General features: G+C 40.6%; 1 protein-coding gene across 1 annotated transcript; it reads right to left on the bottom strand.

Moving 5' to 3' along the window:
• Window positions 1-5,602: 5,602 nt before the first annotated feature.
• Window positions 5,603-16,520, bottom strand: LOC118077503 (vomeronasal type-2 receptor 26-like). The gene is made up of 6 exons (XM_088654673.1): window positions 16,303-16,520; window positions 15,021-15,312; window positions 12,166-13,017; window positions 10,804-11,031; window positions 8,316-8,442; window positions 5,603-6,504 (listed from the first exon to the last, which is right to left on the bottom strand). Exons 1-6 carry the CDS (start codon window positions 16,518-16,520, stop codon window positions 5,603-5,605), a joined length of 2,619 nt encoding a protein of 872 aa, XP_088510799.1.
• Between the last annotated feature and the right edge of the window lie 1,633 nt (window positions 16,521-18,153).

Below are 18,153 nucleotides of genomic sequence, written 5' to 3' on the forward strand. Positions count from 1 at the left end.
GGGGAGATGTTTTGAGTTCAGTACAGAACCCTGTACCACTCCCTTCATTAGAAGAGGACTAATTGATAAATCATTTGAAGAGGATACCTGAGGAGTCTTCTTGCTTGCCAAAATCACTGCAATGTTAGCAGAGATCTCAGAGAAACATTCTCCAATGAGTGCTATCATATTGTTCTGGTTGTGACAGCTGAAGTTGGGGACAAACCTTTGTTGTGTGGAAAGGAGGCTCAGAGTGGCCTTGTAGGTCATCCTTGCATTGAAGTAACTATTGAGGATGCGGAAGCCAAGAGAGATATTTGACAAGATTGTGGGGTTCTCATTGATCTCTTTGACCGCAAATGCTAAAGCCAGAATATGTTGGTAGTTCTTTGGCACTGATCTGTAATAAGCAATGACAACAAGGATCTGTAATTTTCATCATCTGAATTCCTGCAAGGTTGAGGCAAATCATAGAACCATAGAAGACAATACATATTTTTTTTATAAAAAAAGACATCTGAAGTAGATCTTTCTCCCATGAAAAGCCACATTCTCTCAATCTGTTGGGACCATTCTGGAGCTTGATAAATTGCCCCACGTACTCATCCCCCACATTTCATTATATGCCATCACTGGCAGCAACAACAAACCCATGTGTCTCTCTCTGTGTGCTTATCTTCATGCTGATTTTATACAAAATTAATCATAGTAGGCCATTTGAAATTAATGGACATGACTAACTCAAGCTTCATGAGTTCAGTGAATCTAACTTAGTGTATGTGTATTAGGGGATATATGTTGCATTTGAATGAAACCTGTATATGAGGCCAAATCATTAATGGAGATTCAAGAGATATCAAAGATAAATCAGGCTGCCTCCACATTGTTCCAAACAAAATCTAGGTCCTGCAAAGTATCTCGCTAAATTTGGAGACAAAGAGGGTGATTTCCACTGCATCAGAATGAATTGTAACATTCTTTCTGAATTTCCACACATATTGAGAACATGGGGGTCAGGACAGGGGATAAGAACAGATGAAGGCTATTAAAAAAAACACCCACCATGAAGTTAGTTCAATCAACTGATAATGAATTATTTGGATGGTGCCTCTAGTCCACCTCACAAATTACTTTCCTAAACCACATATCTCTTTGATATGCCCCATTCCATGCCCGATAAGCATGGGGCACCTTTGCCCAGTGGCATTATGGCCCATAGATAGCAGCAAAATACTGGGCAAGGTTTTGCCCAGTATTTTCTCTGTTTGATGGACTCATGGGGAAAAAGCTGCCCAATGAACCCTTGCTGAAGAAGGGAGGAGGAAACCTATATAAGGCTCCTTCCCCTGGAGCTCAAAAATATTTTGTTTTAAGAGCTTCCTGTCCACCCTCCCTCTGCTTAGTCTTCACTGAGCAATTTTGGGTCGTTGGTTAACAGGGCACTTGGTTGGGGTTTTGGGGGCACTTGGTTGGGGTTTTTTCCACCTTTCCCTCAGTTAAATAATGGCTTTTCTTTGTTACGTGGAAGAGAATTTTTGTATGAGGACAGAAATGGCATTGGGCCGGATCAGCATAGTATAGAGGGTCCCCATAAGGGGCCTGAGGAGAGGATTTACCATAGCAAACCCAAGTGTGGGTTCTATATCTGCCTGGTTGGAATCTGCACCCTGGTCCCCCAGTGAGACCTTGCTTGCTTGGCTTGCACCACAGCAAGATACAACACTGGCTGGCTCCTGTCGTACAGGTTTGGAACAACCCAAACCCAGTAGATCCATCCCATCAAAACGGGGCTTGTGGAATAGTGAACTGATCCTGGGACAAAATGCTATGCCAACCCTTGCCCTGCCTCCTGCTGTCAATAAAGATTTGGCCTGATTTTATCCCATCACCATTGTACAGTCTTGTTATTTTGCTGCTCTCATGGGTCACATAATGTGCCTGCCTGGGCAAATTACTTGTGCAATTTTCATTGTAGAAGTATGAACAACAATTGGGGCAAGACTTTGCCAATACATGTGGCATACTCTTCCTGTCATTGAATAATCAGATATGATTGTGGACCCCTATTTCTAGTTTGCAATAAACAGGAGTCAATAAACGGCAAGGCTGAAAATAAGAGGAAGGATGAAACATAGTGGGGACAAAAAAACCAGAGGTCTGGAACTGTATGAGAGCGGGAAGAGATTGAGGCAAAGGATGAGAACAAATTGAGAGGAAAACAAAAGTAGTGAAACCCTCTGCTTTTGTATATTGCAATTCTCAGAATAGGGAACAAAAAGACCAGAAGTCCAGAACTGTATGAGAGAAGGAAGAGATTCAAGCAAAGGATAGGAACAAACTGAGCGGAAAACAAAAGTAGCTAAATCCTTTGCTTTTGCATATTGTATTTCTCATATTTTTGTGGGCTTTTCTTTAATTGTACAGCTTTCATATTTGTCAAGGGCACCAACAAACACCAAACAGGTAAATCCTAGAGATCTTTATGTTATTAAGATGCATATAAATGTAGTTATTCATCAGTAGTCAAATAGAAATAAACTTTGGGGGAGGGGAGGTATGGCACCCCACCCCCAATGATTTACAGTTGGAAGTTTGCAGGTTCCACTTTTCTCATGGTATATAGTAAACAAATTTTTGAAGTACAATGTTGCATTATGGTATGTTCTCAGTGCAGCCTGAACATAGAATGAGAGATTAAAGAAATTATTACTTACATAGGTTCATCAATCAATGTCTGCATAGGCTGTTCCGTGAAAGAGAGGTTATCGTAGTTTAAGAACACCTGGGAAACAATCTCCCCAATGATTATGTCACCTGGCTTATAAAAGTTATGAGGAATAGGGAGAGGATCATCATATATGCTGCAGTTAATGGAATGTGTCTTGGATGCAGTTTGACACAACAGTGCAAGCAGCAACACAACCACTAGCATCATCCTGGTGAGAAAACTATGCCTCCCAACATCAGTTACCATGTTTCAGAATCAACTGGTGGAAAACATACCTGAACATAAAAAGGGGAACATATCATACAGAAAATGACACAGCCAGTTCTCAAAAACACAAGATTTTATATCTGTTTTTCAGATGTTGGTTGTGGAGCTTACTAATGACATCTCTCTGTCTATTGTGTTAAGAGAATTGAGACCAGTGATTTTGAGAAAGATAGCTGTGATTAGAGTTTCCCAAGAGGGATGATGTCGTTTGAAGTTGAATCATGCTTGACAAAAACTATTAGGAATTTAGTAAGTATTGTCTATAGTTCCACTACCCAATCTGGGGCTGTGGATCAGTACTGACATGACCTGGATCAACCTGGGGAACACACAACCCAAGTATAACCCTGAATAAATTTTGGGGATGAAGCTACTAGTAATTTTGAATTTTTTAAGCCCGCATAAACCCACAGATGAGTGGCAGGGGAAAAGGCAACATGACATTTCCTTCTCCCAGGTCTGACCACACTGAAAACAGGAGGGTTCTGTGCTATCTGTAAGCATGCAAAGGAACACACAGCAACTCACAGAATTGATTCTTCTTTCCACCAGCTGGTGAGCAGAGGATGCAATCCTTCTGGGTTCTGGGCTGCCTGCTCTATTCTTCCAACCTGTTTTTTCATCTGCTGACAGCCTTGGATAATTCCAGGTGGCTTGATCTGACCGGGGTGTGTGTGTGTGTGTCTTTAACCAACTTGGATGGAGAACCTGGTGCAAAGCCAGGAAGGTGGCAATAACATTTCTCTTGGACCAGAGTAAAGTTCACACATACAGCTCACACATATTTGGCGTAACTTGAAGGTCTGTCCTTAAATCAGGGGTTGCCAAAGTAGCACCTGGGAGCTCATGAAAAGTTGTACTAAATATCTCCTAAAATAATGCACAATGCAAATATTATCTTAAAAGAAATCTACTGCTTGCTCAGTCCCTAGTTACACAGGTACGACCTCTTTTTCACTGGTTAGGCACCTTTCAATATATTTCAATATATTGTTCTGAACAGAGGAGAGGAGCAGGGTGCCATTCTCTGTAGGTATTGAAATGGTTCCCACCCACTTTGAAAGGTGGGCATTTGTGCACTATTTTGTGGTCAACTGTCTCTTCCAGAGGAGGCTATTATTATTATTATTATTATTATTATTATTATTATTATTATTATTATTATTATTATTTTATACCCTTACTGAGGCCATTAAAAAAAACACCTCACACAATGCAGCCATTTATTTTAATTCCACACACATCAGCCATTTTGTAACTTGTACAGTGGTACCTCGACTTACGAACGATTCGACAACCGAATTTTTCGACTTACGAAGGGGGCAAATGGCCGCACGCTTATGAATTTCTCGACATCCGAACGGAAACCGCGGCAGTTTTAGATAGGGTTTTTTTTTACTTACGAATTTTTAGATGGGGTTGCTTCGACTTACGAATTTTTAGATGCGGTTGCTTTGACTTACGAATTTTTAGATGGGGGTTGCTTCAACTTACGAATTTTTCCGTTTCCAATGCAGTCCTATGGGAAATCGCATTTCCAATGGTGTTTTTTTACTTACGAATTTTTCGACCTACGAAGGTGCCTTCGGACCGGATTAAATTAGTAAGTCGAGCACCACTGTAGCTTATTAGGCAAAGGAGATACTCCTAGCCAAAGATGACTCCAATGACATAAAAAAATGTATCAAAGAGGTACCTACTTACTCATTTAGAGGGAGTGCAACCTGTCCTGAATGGGCAACCAGCATATCTTTCAAAAACAGAAGCACCATGCTCCAAAATTCTTAAAGATTGCTCCCAATGGCTCCAGACACCATGTCAAATAACACCGGGGGTGGGGAATAGTTTCCCACAGAACCCCATCACATAAGTACCAGGGCGTTGGAGAACACTTTCCTAGTATTATTCTCTGAAGTCAGCCATACAGGAGCACAGCTACTATAGCATAGCATCTGATACGCATCTCAACCAGCTAAATCTAGGGGGATACCAATATGTCAAAAGCTGCTGAGAGATTAAGAGTAACATTTTGACATTCCTAGTGTCCCTCATTGAAGCATGCTCTGGTCCATGGGGTCACGAAGAGTCGGACACGACTAAACAACTAAACAACAACAACAAAGTGTCCCTCTATTGATACAAGTGACCCACCTAGTCAATCAATTCTGATTCAGTTCCCAAACAAAGCCTAAATCCAGATGGAAGTGGACTTAAAAAATCAATGCAATTCAGGAACACATGAAGTTTCTATCCCTTCCACTTCGCAAAAAAAGAAAGAAATGGTATTTCGGGAACTGGCCAGTAAATGTTAAACCATTTGGTCCAGTGTGATCTTTTTAGAGATGGGATACACCTAGCTACTGCACTCCAGCTGGTTTAGCTAGTCAGGAAGGTAAAATGTCCAGAAGGCATGTGTTCAAATGCATCACTGCACGTATCCTTTCCACATTAGGCTGCACCATCTGGAAATGATCCCTCAACTCTAGGCCAGGTACAACACTGGAAACCTCAATGAGATTTGCAGAGATGTTTGAACCAATGCTACTAATCTCATGTGAAATATCAAAAAACTTTCTCCTCCCCACACTTCAATATATATAAATATAAAAGGAGATGCACACATATATTTCATTTTATTTTCCTTGTGAGTTGTTCCCTGTTGTTCAGCTCAGGCCTCAGCACAATAATGTAACATTTTGGGGAAAAGATGCAACCCAGTAAACCAGCACTGGATGATAAGATGGAGAAGATCTCCACAGCCACCGCGTATTTTCCTTTGGTGCTCAGGTAGGTTGGAATAAAGGATAACCACACACTGCAAAACACCAACATGCTGAAAGTGATGAACTTGGCCTCATTGAAGGTGTCAGGTAACTTCCTGGCAAGAAAAGCCACAATGAAGCTGATTATGGCCAGGGAACCCATATAGCTCAAGACACAATAAAGCATGGAAACAGAACCCTCCTGACATTCCAGTATGATTTCACCTTTCACTGAATGTATGTCTCTACCTGGAAATGGAGGAGCAGAAATTAACCAAAGAGTACAAATGGCAGCCTGAATAAAAGAGCAGGAGAGAACAATAGAATTAGCCAGTCTTTTCCCCACCCATTTCCTCATTCTGGATCCTGGTTTTGTTCCCATAAATGCCACAACCACAGTGATGGTCTTTGCCAACACAGAAGAAAGGGCCACAGAGAAGACAATGCCAAAAGTAGTTTGCCGTAAAAGGCAGGTTGCCTTTCTAGGTTGTCCAATGAAGAGCAAAGAACAGAGGAAGCAGAGGAGGAGGGAGATGAGGAGGATGTAGGTGAGGGTCCGGTTGTTGGCTTTCACTATGGGAGTGTCCTTGTGCTTCATAAAAATTCCAAGTACTGAACATGTGGTCAAAGAGAAAGAAATAGCCAAGCTAGATAAGATGATCCCTAAGTCTTCTTTGTAAGAGAGGTATGTTACCAATTTTGGAATGCATTTAGTTTGGTCCTTGTTGGGACACTGGTCTTCTGGACATTTGACACAGGCATCCATATCTGAGAAATGGAAGAGGTGTTTCAATATTTTAAGCATTTAACAATGAAAAATGCATCAATAGTTATATTTCCAGGTATCCAATTAACTATAGAAGTTAGTAACAATTTATCCTTTCATCTTCTTGCACTTTTCACCCCTCTCTCTCATTCACGCTCCCATTCTCTCTCTACATGCCTGTCTGTGTTTTCTTTTTTAAAAACTTTTTAAGAATCTTTAATACAAACCATCTTCATAGAAATTCAGTGAATCTATGTTTCAATATTTCAATCATTTGACACACAGAAATGCAGCAATAATTATATTTCCAGATGTCTAATTAACTATAGAAGTTAGTAGCAATTCATCCTTTCATCTTCTTTCATTTTTTCCTGACAGCAAAATAGTATCATCTCTTTCTCTCATTCACTCTTTCCCATTCTCTCTCTAAATGCCTCTCTGTGTTTTCTTTTTAAAAGTATTTTTAAGAATCTTTAATACAAACTATCTTCATAGATATTCAGTGAATCTATGTTCTCTGTATTAATGAGATCAACTTGGATGGTGAATAATCAGCATGGACAAGTTAATCACTCCAGGTAATGCAGAATGGAAGAGAACTTTGATCAGTAAGTTCTTTTTCATGATTGATGTACCCGTATATGCCGGCGTATAAGGCGACTGGGCGTATAAGACGACCCCCTAATTTTCAAGTTAAAATATAGAATTTGGGATATTCTCTAGCCCTTTTTTGGCAGGGAGGGGAGAGGAGGCTGTCTTCTCCAGCACTCAAGTCTGCAGCTGGGGAGATGGTGGTTTGTTTGTTTGTTTGTTTGTTTGTTTGTTTAGTTATTGAGAGGGGAAAATAAGCCATAGAGAGGGGAGAAATAGAGAGGCAGAGACATCGAGGCTGCCTGCATGAGCAAAAGAAAGGGGAATAGAAGCCATAGAGAGGAGAGAGATAGAGAGGCAGAGACATCGCGGCTCGCATAGCCAGCGAAAGACGCTGAGCAGAGCAGTGAAAGAGGGAGCGGAGAAAGAGAGAGACAGAGAGATCCCTTTGCTATGCGCTGACAAAGAGAGAAGAGGCGGCAGCTTGACACCAATGAAATACACAAAACTGTATCTCTATGCTGATGCGGGTTGCGAAGCCATGAGGGAGCCATCCTCCCTGGCCAGGAGTAGCCCTCTCCTGAGCACTTCTTCGCGTTCATACGGTCACTGCATATGGCGGGGATGCAGCCACGGCCGTTTTTGAGCTCCCCCCACCATATACGGCGACTGCAGGTTCTTGTACCCGGTGTATAAGACGGCCCCCCAACTTTTGAAAAGATTTTCCTGGGTTCAGAAGCCGTCTTATACACCGGAATATACGGTAGGCCTGAATTTCTGTTTTGGGGGGAGATTCCCTTTGCCTAGATGGTTTATTATTTCTGCCTCCCACTATATTAATCCATGTTTAATATAGTGTTGATTGTTTTTTGTTATTATCGGATATATTTCTGGAGCTGAAATGCATTTGCTGGTCTCCTTATTGTTTATTTAAAAGAAGTATTTTTAAAAGAATTTTAGCACCTCTCTTTGGGCACTACCGTCTCACCCACTAGAGCAGGCATGTCAAACCTGTGGCCCTCCAGATGTTTTGGACTACAATTCCCATCTTCCCCAACCACTGGTCCTGCTAGCTAGGGATCATGGGAGTTGTAGGCCAAAACATCTGGAGGGCCGCAGGTCTGACATGCCTGCACTAGAGCAAGTGAAGAATCTCATTTTCTCTGTGAATATATCAATAATAAATATCTAAGCTTATTAATATCAACTGATCTCTCGATACCCTTCTTGTTGGAGATCATCCCATCTGGACACAGAACACAGTCATAGCAGCAAAATTTCTCTCCTTCCTTCTTTTTCCTGCTGGAGCCAGGATAGCAGCTATCACTGCACACAGAACGAGGCAGAACCTATATAGAAACATGAAGTATGATTAGCAAGAAAAGTGTTCTTTTCTTTAGAGTGGTGGATTTGCAAAGAGTGAGTTGGTCCGACCCAGTATGGCAAAGGGCATGAGAGGACGGTCTCCTCATGGCACCGTGGTTTATTTTTAAAAATTTTTAAAAAATAGGTCTTTATTGTTTAAAACAAAAAAACCCGAAACAAATAGATTGAAACAAACAACTTCACAACTTCACATTTACGGACATATAAACTCACCATACTAACACTTAACTAATTCATACATACCTACACGACTAACTCATACCTACCTACCTACATAATTCCCGCACCCCAACATACGACTCATCACAAAAACCTACACATAACCCACACTAATCTTAAAAATCACGTTATTCTATTACTTTCATCTTCACATTTTCTTCACCAGATTTTGAACAGACATCCAATTAAACTTGCTGGTTTTTAAGTTATTTCCTTTATATTTTGCACAGTGATATATATGTTGTTTATTTTCATTCCAACTGATGTCTAATAATTTATTTTACAAGGTACAGTCTATTTCTGCCAACGGGGTTTCTTTTAATTTATTCTTTTTCAAATAATCTTCAAAAATTTCCCATTCCTTATTGACTTTTTGTTTGGTTTGACCTTTTATTCCACCAGTTGTTTTTGCCAATTGCATATATTCTATCATTAGGGCTTGTCAGTCTGTTATATTGGGTACTACCTTATTCTTCCAGTTTCTCACTATTAATACTCTACCCACTGTTGTTCCATACATAAGTAATGTTACCTTTGTTTTCTCCATTTCTTTTGGCATTATATTCAATAGGAATGTCTCTGGTCTTTTAGTAAATATACACTTTAATAATTTTTTTTAATTCTTCATATATATTATTCCAAAACACCCCCACCTCTGTACAGCTCCACCACATGTGCATGAATGTACCCCTTTCTTTTTCACACCTCCAGCACATGTGGGATCTTTTGTAAATTTTAGCCAATTTGTCCGGTGTTTGGTGCCATCTGTACGTCATCTCTCTTAGTGTATAACATAAAGTAAATTTTATATCTTTTTGCCATAGTTTTTCCCATTGTTCGGCGCCGTGGTTTAAATTTCTGATGGTCACGCCCTCTATTGGCACTGATTTGTTAGTGGGGCCCGGCCTCTGAGTAGAGCCCAACCCAGTTCCACCGGTGCAGCCAAGCAGCAGTGAGGAGGGTGCAACTCTCTGTACCTGGTCAACTCACCTGCTGGGCCTGGGGCCTGGTCACAGCTCCACACACCAAATAAGGTGAGCGGACTTGCTGGCACTGAAGAAAGTCATTAGACATGCCAGGAATTTTTCTCAATTTCAGTTTGAAAGGAAATTTCTGAGACTTTTGAAGGACTGCCTCAACAGTGAGGGGTAGTGGGGGTAGGCTTTATATTCAGAGGGTGGGGGATTAGAAGATGGGAAGTTGTGTGCTTCTCCATTTGAGCTTGTTTTCTCCTCTAAAGATATAATTTTCAAACAAAATCAAGAACAGATGAATGGGAATATTCACAGCTGCTATATTCACAACTAAACATAATTACATTTGAGTATTCATTGGAGTTTTATTACTAATGGTAATGTTCCAACTCTGAAAGTGACCATTTCAGTTATTTTTGCCCTCATTCCCAGGATATAAAAATAACCAATAAGGATATAAAGTCCCTTTGAAGATAAGGCCTGGTTAATGATGTAACAAGAGATTCTGTGACTTTTTTGAAGGATAAACAATGGATATGCATGATGATTTTTGAACAGTTTCCTGGTTTATTCCTGGTATATTTTACTTAAAGATATATAAGCATGAACTCAGAAAAAAATCATGAACTATGAGTTAATCCTCACGAAGTAGGAATTTAAAATAGCAGCAGCAGCAGCAAAAAAGAGAATGCTACCAAACACAATTCAATACCTTAAGAGATGACTGAATGATGAATTGGCTTCATTGACATGCAAACATTCCCCACAAGAGAAAAGTGCAGGTTTTCATGGAGAGAATGAGAGGAAATATCAAGGTGTAAGCAGAATACCCCTTTCTTCAGGGAAGAGGTACATATAGTAATTTTTAAATTCACTATGTGTAGACAGTTTCTCACCTACAACTGGACACAGGTACAGATTACTTTTATACAGGTTCAAAATAATTACATAATTATTATTATATAATAATAGAGCGGGGCCGTTATTGTTTAGTTTAATTTTTGGTTTTATTATCCATCCATTTTGTGCATTTATCTTGTATTTTTATTCTGTGAATAAAACTGTCCTGAGTTTTATTAAATAGGTTTACAAATTTAATAAACTATAAATGATAATTATATTATGTCTTACCTCATTAAAGCTTTGATGCCACACAATCCGGTCATAATCCATGGTCAATTCATTGCCTAGAGGAGCCTGAGGTTCTAGCCTTCCAACTTTTACTCTCATCACTGAACCATTGGGGAACATCATCCAGTTTGTAATATCAAAGCCTGCAACTAATTCTCTGTTTTTATTAAATTGGATAGTGTCTCCAACACTGTTATTGAATACGATGCTTCTTAGAAAATGATGAACCTCAAAATGAATATGAAGAAAGGGGTAATTATGCTTTAAATGATTTCATAAAGAGCTATCTGACTACTATTACTTACTACTACTATTTTTTTACCATAGGAAAGCAATTGAGGGAGAGATCTGATTTTGCAATTGGACTCTCCCCCCTTTACTCTCAGCTGCACCTCCTAAATCTGCTTTGGAGGGTTGGAGGAGTCTGTATAATAGGTTTACAGAAAATACAGAGAGAGAAGTGGGGCAAGGGTGGAGAAGACATTGTGCACACTCCAATTTAGCACTAGGCTGAATTCCTCCATCCACCAAGCTGTCATTACCTTTCATTTGCTTTGATGTGAGTTTCTTATTGCAAATAATTTTGAAATGTACTACATTACAATGAGAGCAACACTATTGATCAATATGGTTTCATAAACTGCAACAACTGAATCTGGGTGAATTTTTCTTTAATGGAAGCATATAGAGCCATAAATCTCTGCTTGTTTGCCTACTTTTAAATAAATGAATAAGTAAGTAAATATTGGATTTTCATTCCTACCTAAAGACAGTTGCAAATCCAGAAATACCCATTTTCCAATTTCTGGATAAGGTTCTATAAGTGGAGCTAGATCAACATATAAAGGTAAAGGTAAAGGGACCCCTGACCATTAGGTCCAGTCGTGACCGACTCTGGGGTTGCGCGCTCATCTCGCATTGTTGGCCGAGGGAGCCGGCGTATAGCTTCCAGGTCATGTGGCCAGCATGACAAGGCCACTTCTGGCCAACCAGAGCAGCACATGGAAACGCCGTTTACCTTCCCGCTATAGCGGTTCCTATATATCTACTTGCATTTTGATGTGCTTTCGAACTGCTAGGTTGGCAGGAGCTGGGACCAAGCAACGGGAGCTCACCCCGTCACAGGGATTCGAACCGCCAACCTTCTGATCAGCAAGCCCTAGGCTCAGTGGTTTAACCTGGGTCCCCTAGATCAACATATACAAGAACAATAACCTGAAAATTACTTTAGTACACTGTGTCGTGAAACATTTCCTTTTACTTCTCTATTAAAAGCTACTCTCTCTCTCTCTCTCTCTCTCTCTCTCTCTCTCTCTCTATATATATATATATATATATATATATATATATATATATCATTACCTGCCATGGTTGCACATTCTGTAATAACAATCTGTTCCTTTTATCTAAACTTCTACGCTTTGAGGTGGATTTGTAAATGGCTTGCAAAGCATGTGCCACGGCATAGACAGCATTGTAGATACTGTAGCTGTGACCGGTCATTTTCATTTCAAATAAAATTCCAGGAATGCTCTCCAGCTTTTCCTCTCCAGTACAGGCACTCTCCTCATCCTCCATGAGCATTTTTAATGAACAGCTGAAGGCCTGTTCCCAGAAGTCCTGGATAAAACCATCTCCTTTTGACCAGGAAGGATTTAATGTTTGAGTGAATTTTTGGAATCCTAATGGCTGATCTGAGTGAACTGTGAAGGATAAGGAGCCATGGAAAGTTTGCATTTCCCAATTCTTTTGAAGAGACATTGATGTGAAATCCCAGTGAGATGTAATAATCCATACTTTCTCCAGCGGAGGCAACTGAGTGAAGGTTGCTAGAAATAGCAATATTCTCAAAACTCGAAAGGATGGGTTTTCTCCGTATACAAAAAATGCATTGGCTTTTCTCTGAATGATAATTGCATAGCTGTCCCAGTGTTTTAGAAGCAACTGTATCAGTTCATCTACGTAAGTCCATCGTGGTAATCTTATAATAAAAGCATAGCAGATGCCATTCTCAGAAAGCAAAGGAAGCATTGTCTGCAAAAATCGGTCCCCTTTGTCATTGTCCACAGCCGAGAGCCCAACCCATGTCCATCCAAAATGCTGAAATAATCGGACAGCTCCCATGTACTGGTGGGCTTCATTTGGGACCATATGGTACAAGAAAGGGAAAATTATTCTCTCATCCCATGATGGCAAAAATGTTCCATAGGTGAGCTGAAATAAAAATTAAAGGGATTATTTTCAGATTAGGAAAACAGCTACATTATAGAATCATGGCACTGGCACTGGTCAAATGGTCTTATTATATTGAAACACTTTCTTAGGCATATTAATGTGCCTGTCATGCAACTGCAGCCAGGTTCTCCATAGCCATATGGGTTTTTATAGCTAGACCACCAACCAAAGCTGTTGAATGACACCCTTCAGTATCTATGCCGCTGAGCCTTTAGTAACAACAATGGATAAATCATCATCATCATCATCATCATCATCATCATCATCTATTTCTACCCCAACCATCTGGATGAGTTTCCCCAGCTGCTTTGGGTGACTTTCAACAGAACATTAAAAACAGAATAAAACTTCAACTTTAAAAACTTCCCTAAACAGGGTGGCCTTCAGATTTCTTCCAAAAGCCTGATAGTTGTTTATTTCCTTGACATCTGATGTGAGGGCGTTCCACAGGGTGGGCGCCACTACCGAGAAGGCCCTTTGCCTGGTTCCCTGTAGCCTCCTTTCAAAGGTCAGCACCAACACTTTTTATGGTGGTTGGAAACATCCTAGGAGCCAATGTAGGTCTTTCAGGACCGGTGTTAGATGGCCTTGGCGACCACTCCCAGTCACCAGTCTAGTTGCCGCATTCTGGATTATGGTAGTTGCAGTTTCCAGGTCACCTTCAAAGGGAGCCCCACATAGAGTGTGTTGCAGTAGTCCAAGAGGCAGATAACTAGAGCATGCGCCACTCTGGTGAGACAGTCTACGGGCAGGTAGGGTCTCAGCCTGCGTACCCGATGGAACTGATAAATAGCTGCCCTTTACACAGAATTGACCTGCACCTCCATGGACAGCTGTGAATCCAAAGTTACCCCATTCAGTCCCTCAGTTACCCCATTCAGTCCCTCACACCCGCCCATCCCCTGACCCCCCAAAACAGTAGTTCTGTTTTGTCAGGATTCAACCACAATCTGTTAGCCACCATCCATCCTCCAAATGCTTCCAGGCACTCACACAGGACCTTCCCCGCCTTCACTAGTTCTGATTTAAAAGAGAGGTAGAGCTTCGTATCATCTGCATACTGATGAACACCCAGTCCAACCCCCCTGATGATCTCTCCCAGTGGCTTCATATAGATATTAAAAAGCATGGGGGAAAGGATGGAACCCTGAAGCACCCCACAAGTGAGAGACCAGGGGTCTGAACACTCATCTCCCAACATCACTTTCTGGACATGACCAGAAGAAAGGAGCGGAACCACTATAAACAGTGCCCCCAGCTCCTCTAGACAGTCCAGAAGGATGTCATGATCGATGGTATCAAAAGCCGCTGAGATATCCAGCAGAACTAGGAAACAGCTTCAACCTTTGTCCCTAGCCCGCTGGTGATCATCGACAGCGCAACCAAGGCAGCTTCAGTCCCGTGATGAGGCCTGAATCCTGATCAAGGATGAGCACCAAACTATGGGCCCACTCTTTCAGAGGGAGAGCGGTGTCTTTTTAAGAGAGGGCTGCATATCAATCAGCCATACCACATGCCCACCTAGTAGCAGAAACACATTCCTGTCTGAATTACTCTTTTCTTTGTTCGCCCTCATCCAGTCTATTATTACAACCAGACAACAATTGAGCAAATCCAACACCTCACCAGCAGAATTTCAATTTTATTCTGAGGTCTTAGCCATTCTTAACAGTTGGATGACATTGGGATTCCTTCCAGCTCTTCATGTAAGAATTTGAAGAAAATTTGAAGTCTTCTTAGTGAAAGACAGAACCCTGCATCACACGACTCAAAACCTCACTTGATTTAAAGAGGAGAAATTGATAATCACTCCTTTAGTATCCTGTTGTATTGAACTGTAAGTCCACCTATTTGTATCACCATCAAGCATTTAACCAATTTTCTCACCAAATCATCAAAAGAAACTTTACGCAATGTGTTCCTGAAATCAGGAGGGTATATCACAATTGTGAAATCTCCATACCTTCATGCACTAAACATACCTGAGGAGTCTTCTTGCTTGCCAGAATAACTGCAATGTTAGCAGAGATCTCAGAGAAACATTCTCCAATGAGTGCTATCATATTGTTCTGGTTGTGACAGCTGAAGTTGGGGACAAACCTTTGTTGTGTGGAAAGGAGGCTCAGAGTGGCCTTGTAGGTCATCCTTGCATTGAAGTAACTATTGAGGATGCGGAAGCCAAGAGAGATATTTGACAGGATTGTGGGATTCTCATTGATCTCTTTGACCGCAAATGCTAAAGCCAGAATATGCTGGTAGTTCTTAGGCGCTGAACTGTAATAAGGATTATAGCTGTTTAATAAAATGACCACAGCAATGGCAAGAATGATCTGTTATCTTCATGATCATCTGAATCCTTGCAAGGTTGAGGCAAAACAAGGGATCATAGAAGACAAAAATTACATCTGAAGTACTGGTAGATATTTCCCCCCTGCTTAGCCACGTTCTCTAAATGTGTTGGGATCATTCTGGAGGTTAATAAATTGTTCCACAAACCTACTCTCCACATTCAATCACATGGCCTCACTGGCAATCACAGCAATCAAAAGTGTGACTCTCTGGGTAATAGTAATAATAATAATAATAATAATAATAATAATAATAATAATAATAATAATATTTTCATACCCCACCCATCTGGCTGGGTTTCCTCAGCCTCTCTGGGCAGCTTCCAACAAAATATTAAAATGCAATGGTCTGTTAAACTTAGAAGCTTCCCTAAACTTGTGTGCTTATCTTTATGCTGATTCCATACAAAATCAGTCATTCAAATAGTTCATTTGAATTTAATGGACCAGACTAACTTGAACTTATTGAGTTCAGTGAATCTAACTTAATGAATGTGTATTAAGGGTACTTTCTGCATTTGAATGAAAACTGCATATGAAGCCACGTCATTAATAGAGATTCAAGAGATATTCAAGATCAATCAGGCTCCCTCCACATAGTTCCATACCAAAACTAGGTCCTGCAAAGCATCCTGCTAAATTTGTAGACAAAGGAGGTAATTGCCACTGCCCCGATTTCCAACATTTATTCCCAAGTGCTTATAACTGATTCTTTGTATGGTGGCTGTAGGCCAAATTCTCAAATTGCTCTCTGCACCCATTCACCCCACGATTTACAGTTGGAAGTTTGCAGGTTCCCCTTTTCTCATGCTATAAAGTTAGGAAATTCTTACAGCACAGCATTGCATTATTGATATGTTCTCAGTTACTGTAGCCTGAACATAGAATGAGAGAGATTAAAGAATTTATGACTTACATAGGTTCATCAATCAATGTCTGCATAGGCTGTTCCGTGAAAGAGAGGTTATTGTAGTTTAAGAACACCTGGGAAACAATCTCCCCAATGATTATGTCACCTGGCTTATAAAAGTTATGAGGAATAGGGAGAGGATCATCATATATGCTGCAGTTAATGGAATGTGTCTTGGATGCAGTTTGACACAACAGTGCAAGCAGCAACACAACCACTAGCATGGCCCTGTTGAAATTTTATTGCTTCCAAACATAGATTATCATGTTTCAGAATCCGCTGGTGGAAAACATACCTGAACAAAAAAAGGGGAACATATCATTCAGAAAATGACACAGCCCTGCCTAAGCCTGGATCCAGTTCTCAAAACACAAGGTTTTATATTTGTTTTTCAGGTGTTTGGCTGTGGAGATTGCTAATTAGGTCTGTATGTCTATTGTGTTAAAATGATTGAGACCAGTGATTTTGAGAAAAATAGCTGTGATTAGAGTTTCCCAAGAGGGATGATGTCGTTTGAAGTTGAATCATGCTTGACAAAAACTACTAGGAGATTTGTAAGCATTGTCTATAGCCCCACTTCACAATCTGGGGCTGTGGATCAGTACTGACATGACCTGGACCAACCTGGGGAACACACAACCCAAGTACAACCCTGAATCAATTTCGGGGATGAAACTATCAGTAAAATTGTATTTTTAAATCCTGCATAAACCCACAGAGGAGTGGCAGGGGGAAAGGCAACATAACATTTCCTCCTCCAAGATCTGACCACACTCAAAACAGGAGGGTTCTGTGCTATTTGTAAACATACTACCCGAGCAGGTGTCATTTCCAAAGGAACACCCAGCAGCTCACAGTATCAACTCCCCCCCCCACACAACTGGTGAGCAGAGAAGTCAATTTTTCTGGGGTCTGGGCAGCTTGCTCTATTCTTCCCGCCTCCCTCATTTTTTGCATAACTTGAAGGTCTTACCTTAAATGAGGGGTTGCCAAAGTGGTACCTGTGAGCTCATGAAAAGTTGTAACAAATAGCTCCTAAAATAATCCACAATGCAAATATTCTCTAAAAAAGAAATCTACTGTTTAATCCCTGTTTAAACAGATACGACCTCTACTTCACAGATAATGCAACTTTTAAAATGTCCACATTTCATAGGGTGACACTGCTGGACACCCACCATCCCACCTGCGCTGAGCAAAGGAGAGGCGGAGGGAGCTGTTCTCTGTAGGTATTGAAATGGTTCCCACACACATTGATTGAGAGGAGAGGTATATGTGCACTATTTTGTCATCATCTGTCTCCATTTTTGTTGCTCTTTCAGAGGAGACAATTGATTTTGAAATTAAGTTATACCCTCACTGTGGCCATTTTTTAAAAAAAGCCTCACACTATGGCAGCCATTTCTTTAATGCCACACACGTCAGCCATTTTGTAACTTCTAGCTTATTATGGAAAGCAGGTACTCCTAGCCGAAGAAGACTAATAACCAAAAAAATGTATCAAAGAGCTACCTACTTACTACTTCAGAAGGAGTGTTTAAGTGTTCTGAATGGGCAAACAACATATCTTTCAAAAATGGAAAGCACAATGTTCCAAAAAAATTAAAATTGCTCCCAATGGCTCCAGATAAATGTCAAATGACACTGGGGGCAAAATGGTTTCCCACAGAGCCCCATCAAATAAGTACCAGGGGGTAGGATAACACTTTCCCCAGTATTACTCAATGAAATTAGCCGCACAGGAAAACAGCCACTTATTTGGCAATGTAGGTACCTACTCCTCAAGCCATTCTTAAATCCAGTATATTCAATAATCAATTCAGAAACACATTAAGTTCTTCTCCCAGCACCCTTTCA

Source organism: Zootoca vivipara, chromosome 12 (genome assembly GCF_965207765.1).
Source record: "Zootoca vivipara chromosome 12, rZooViv2.hap1.1, whole genome shotgun sequence".
Lineage (NCBI taxonomy): Eukaryota > Metazoa > Chordata > Lepidosauria > Squamata > Lacertidae > Zootoca > Zootoca vivipara.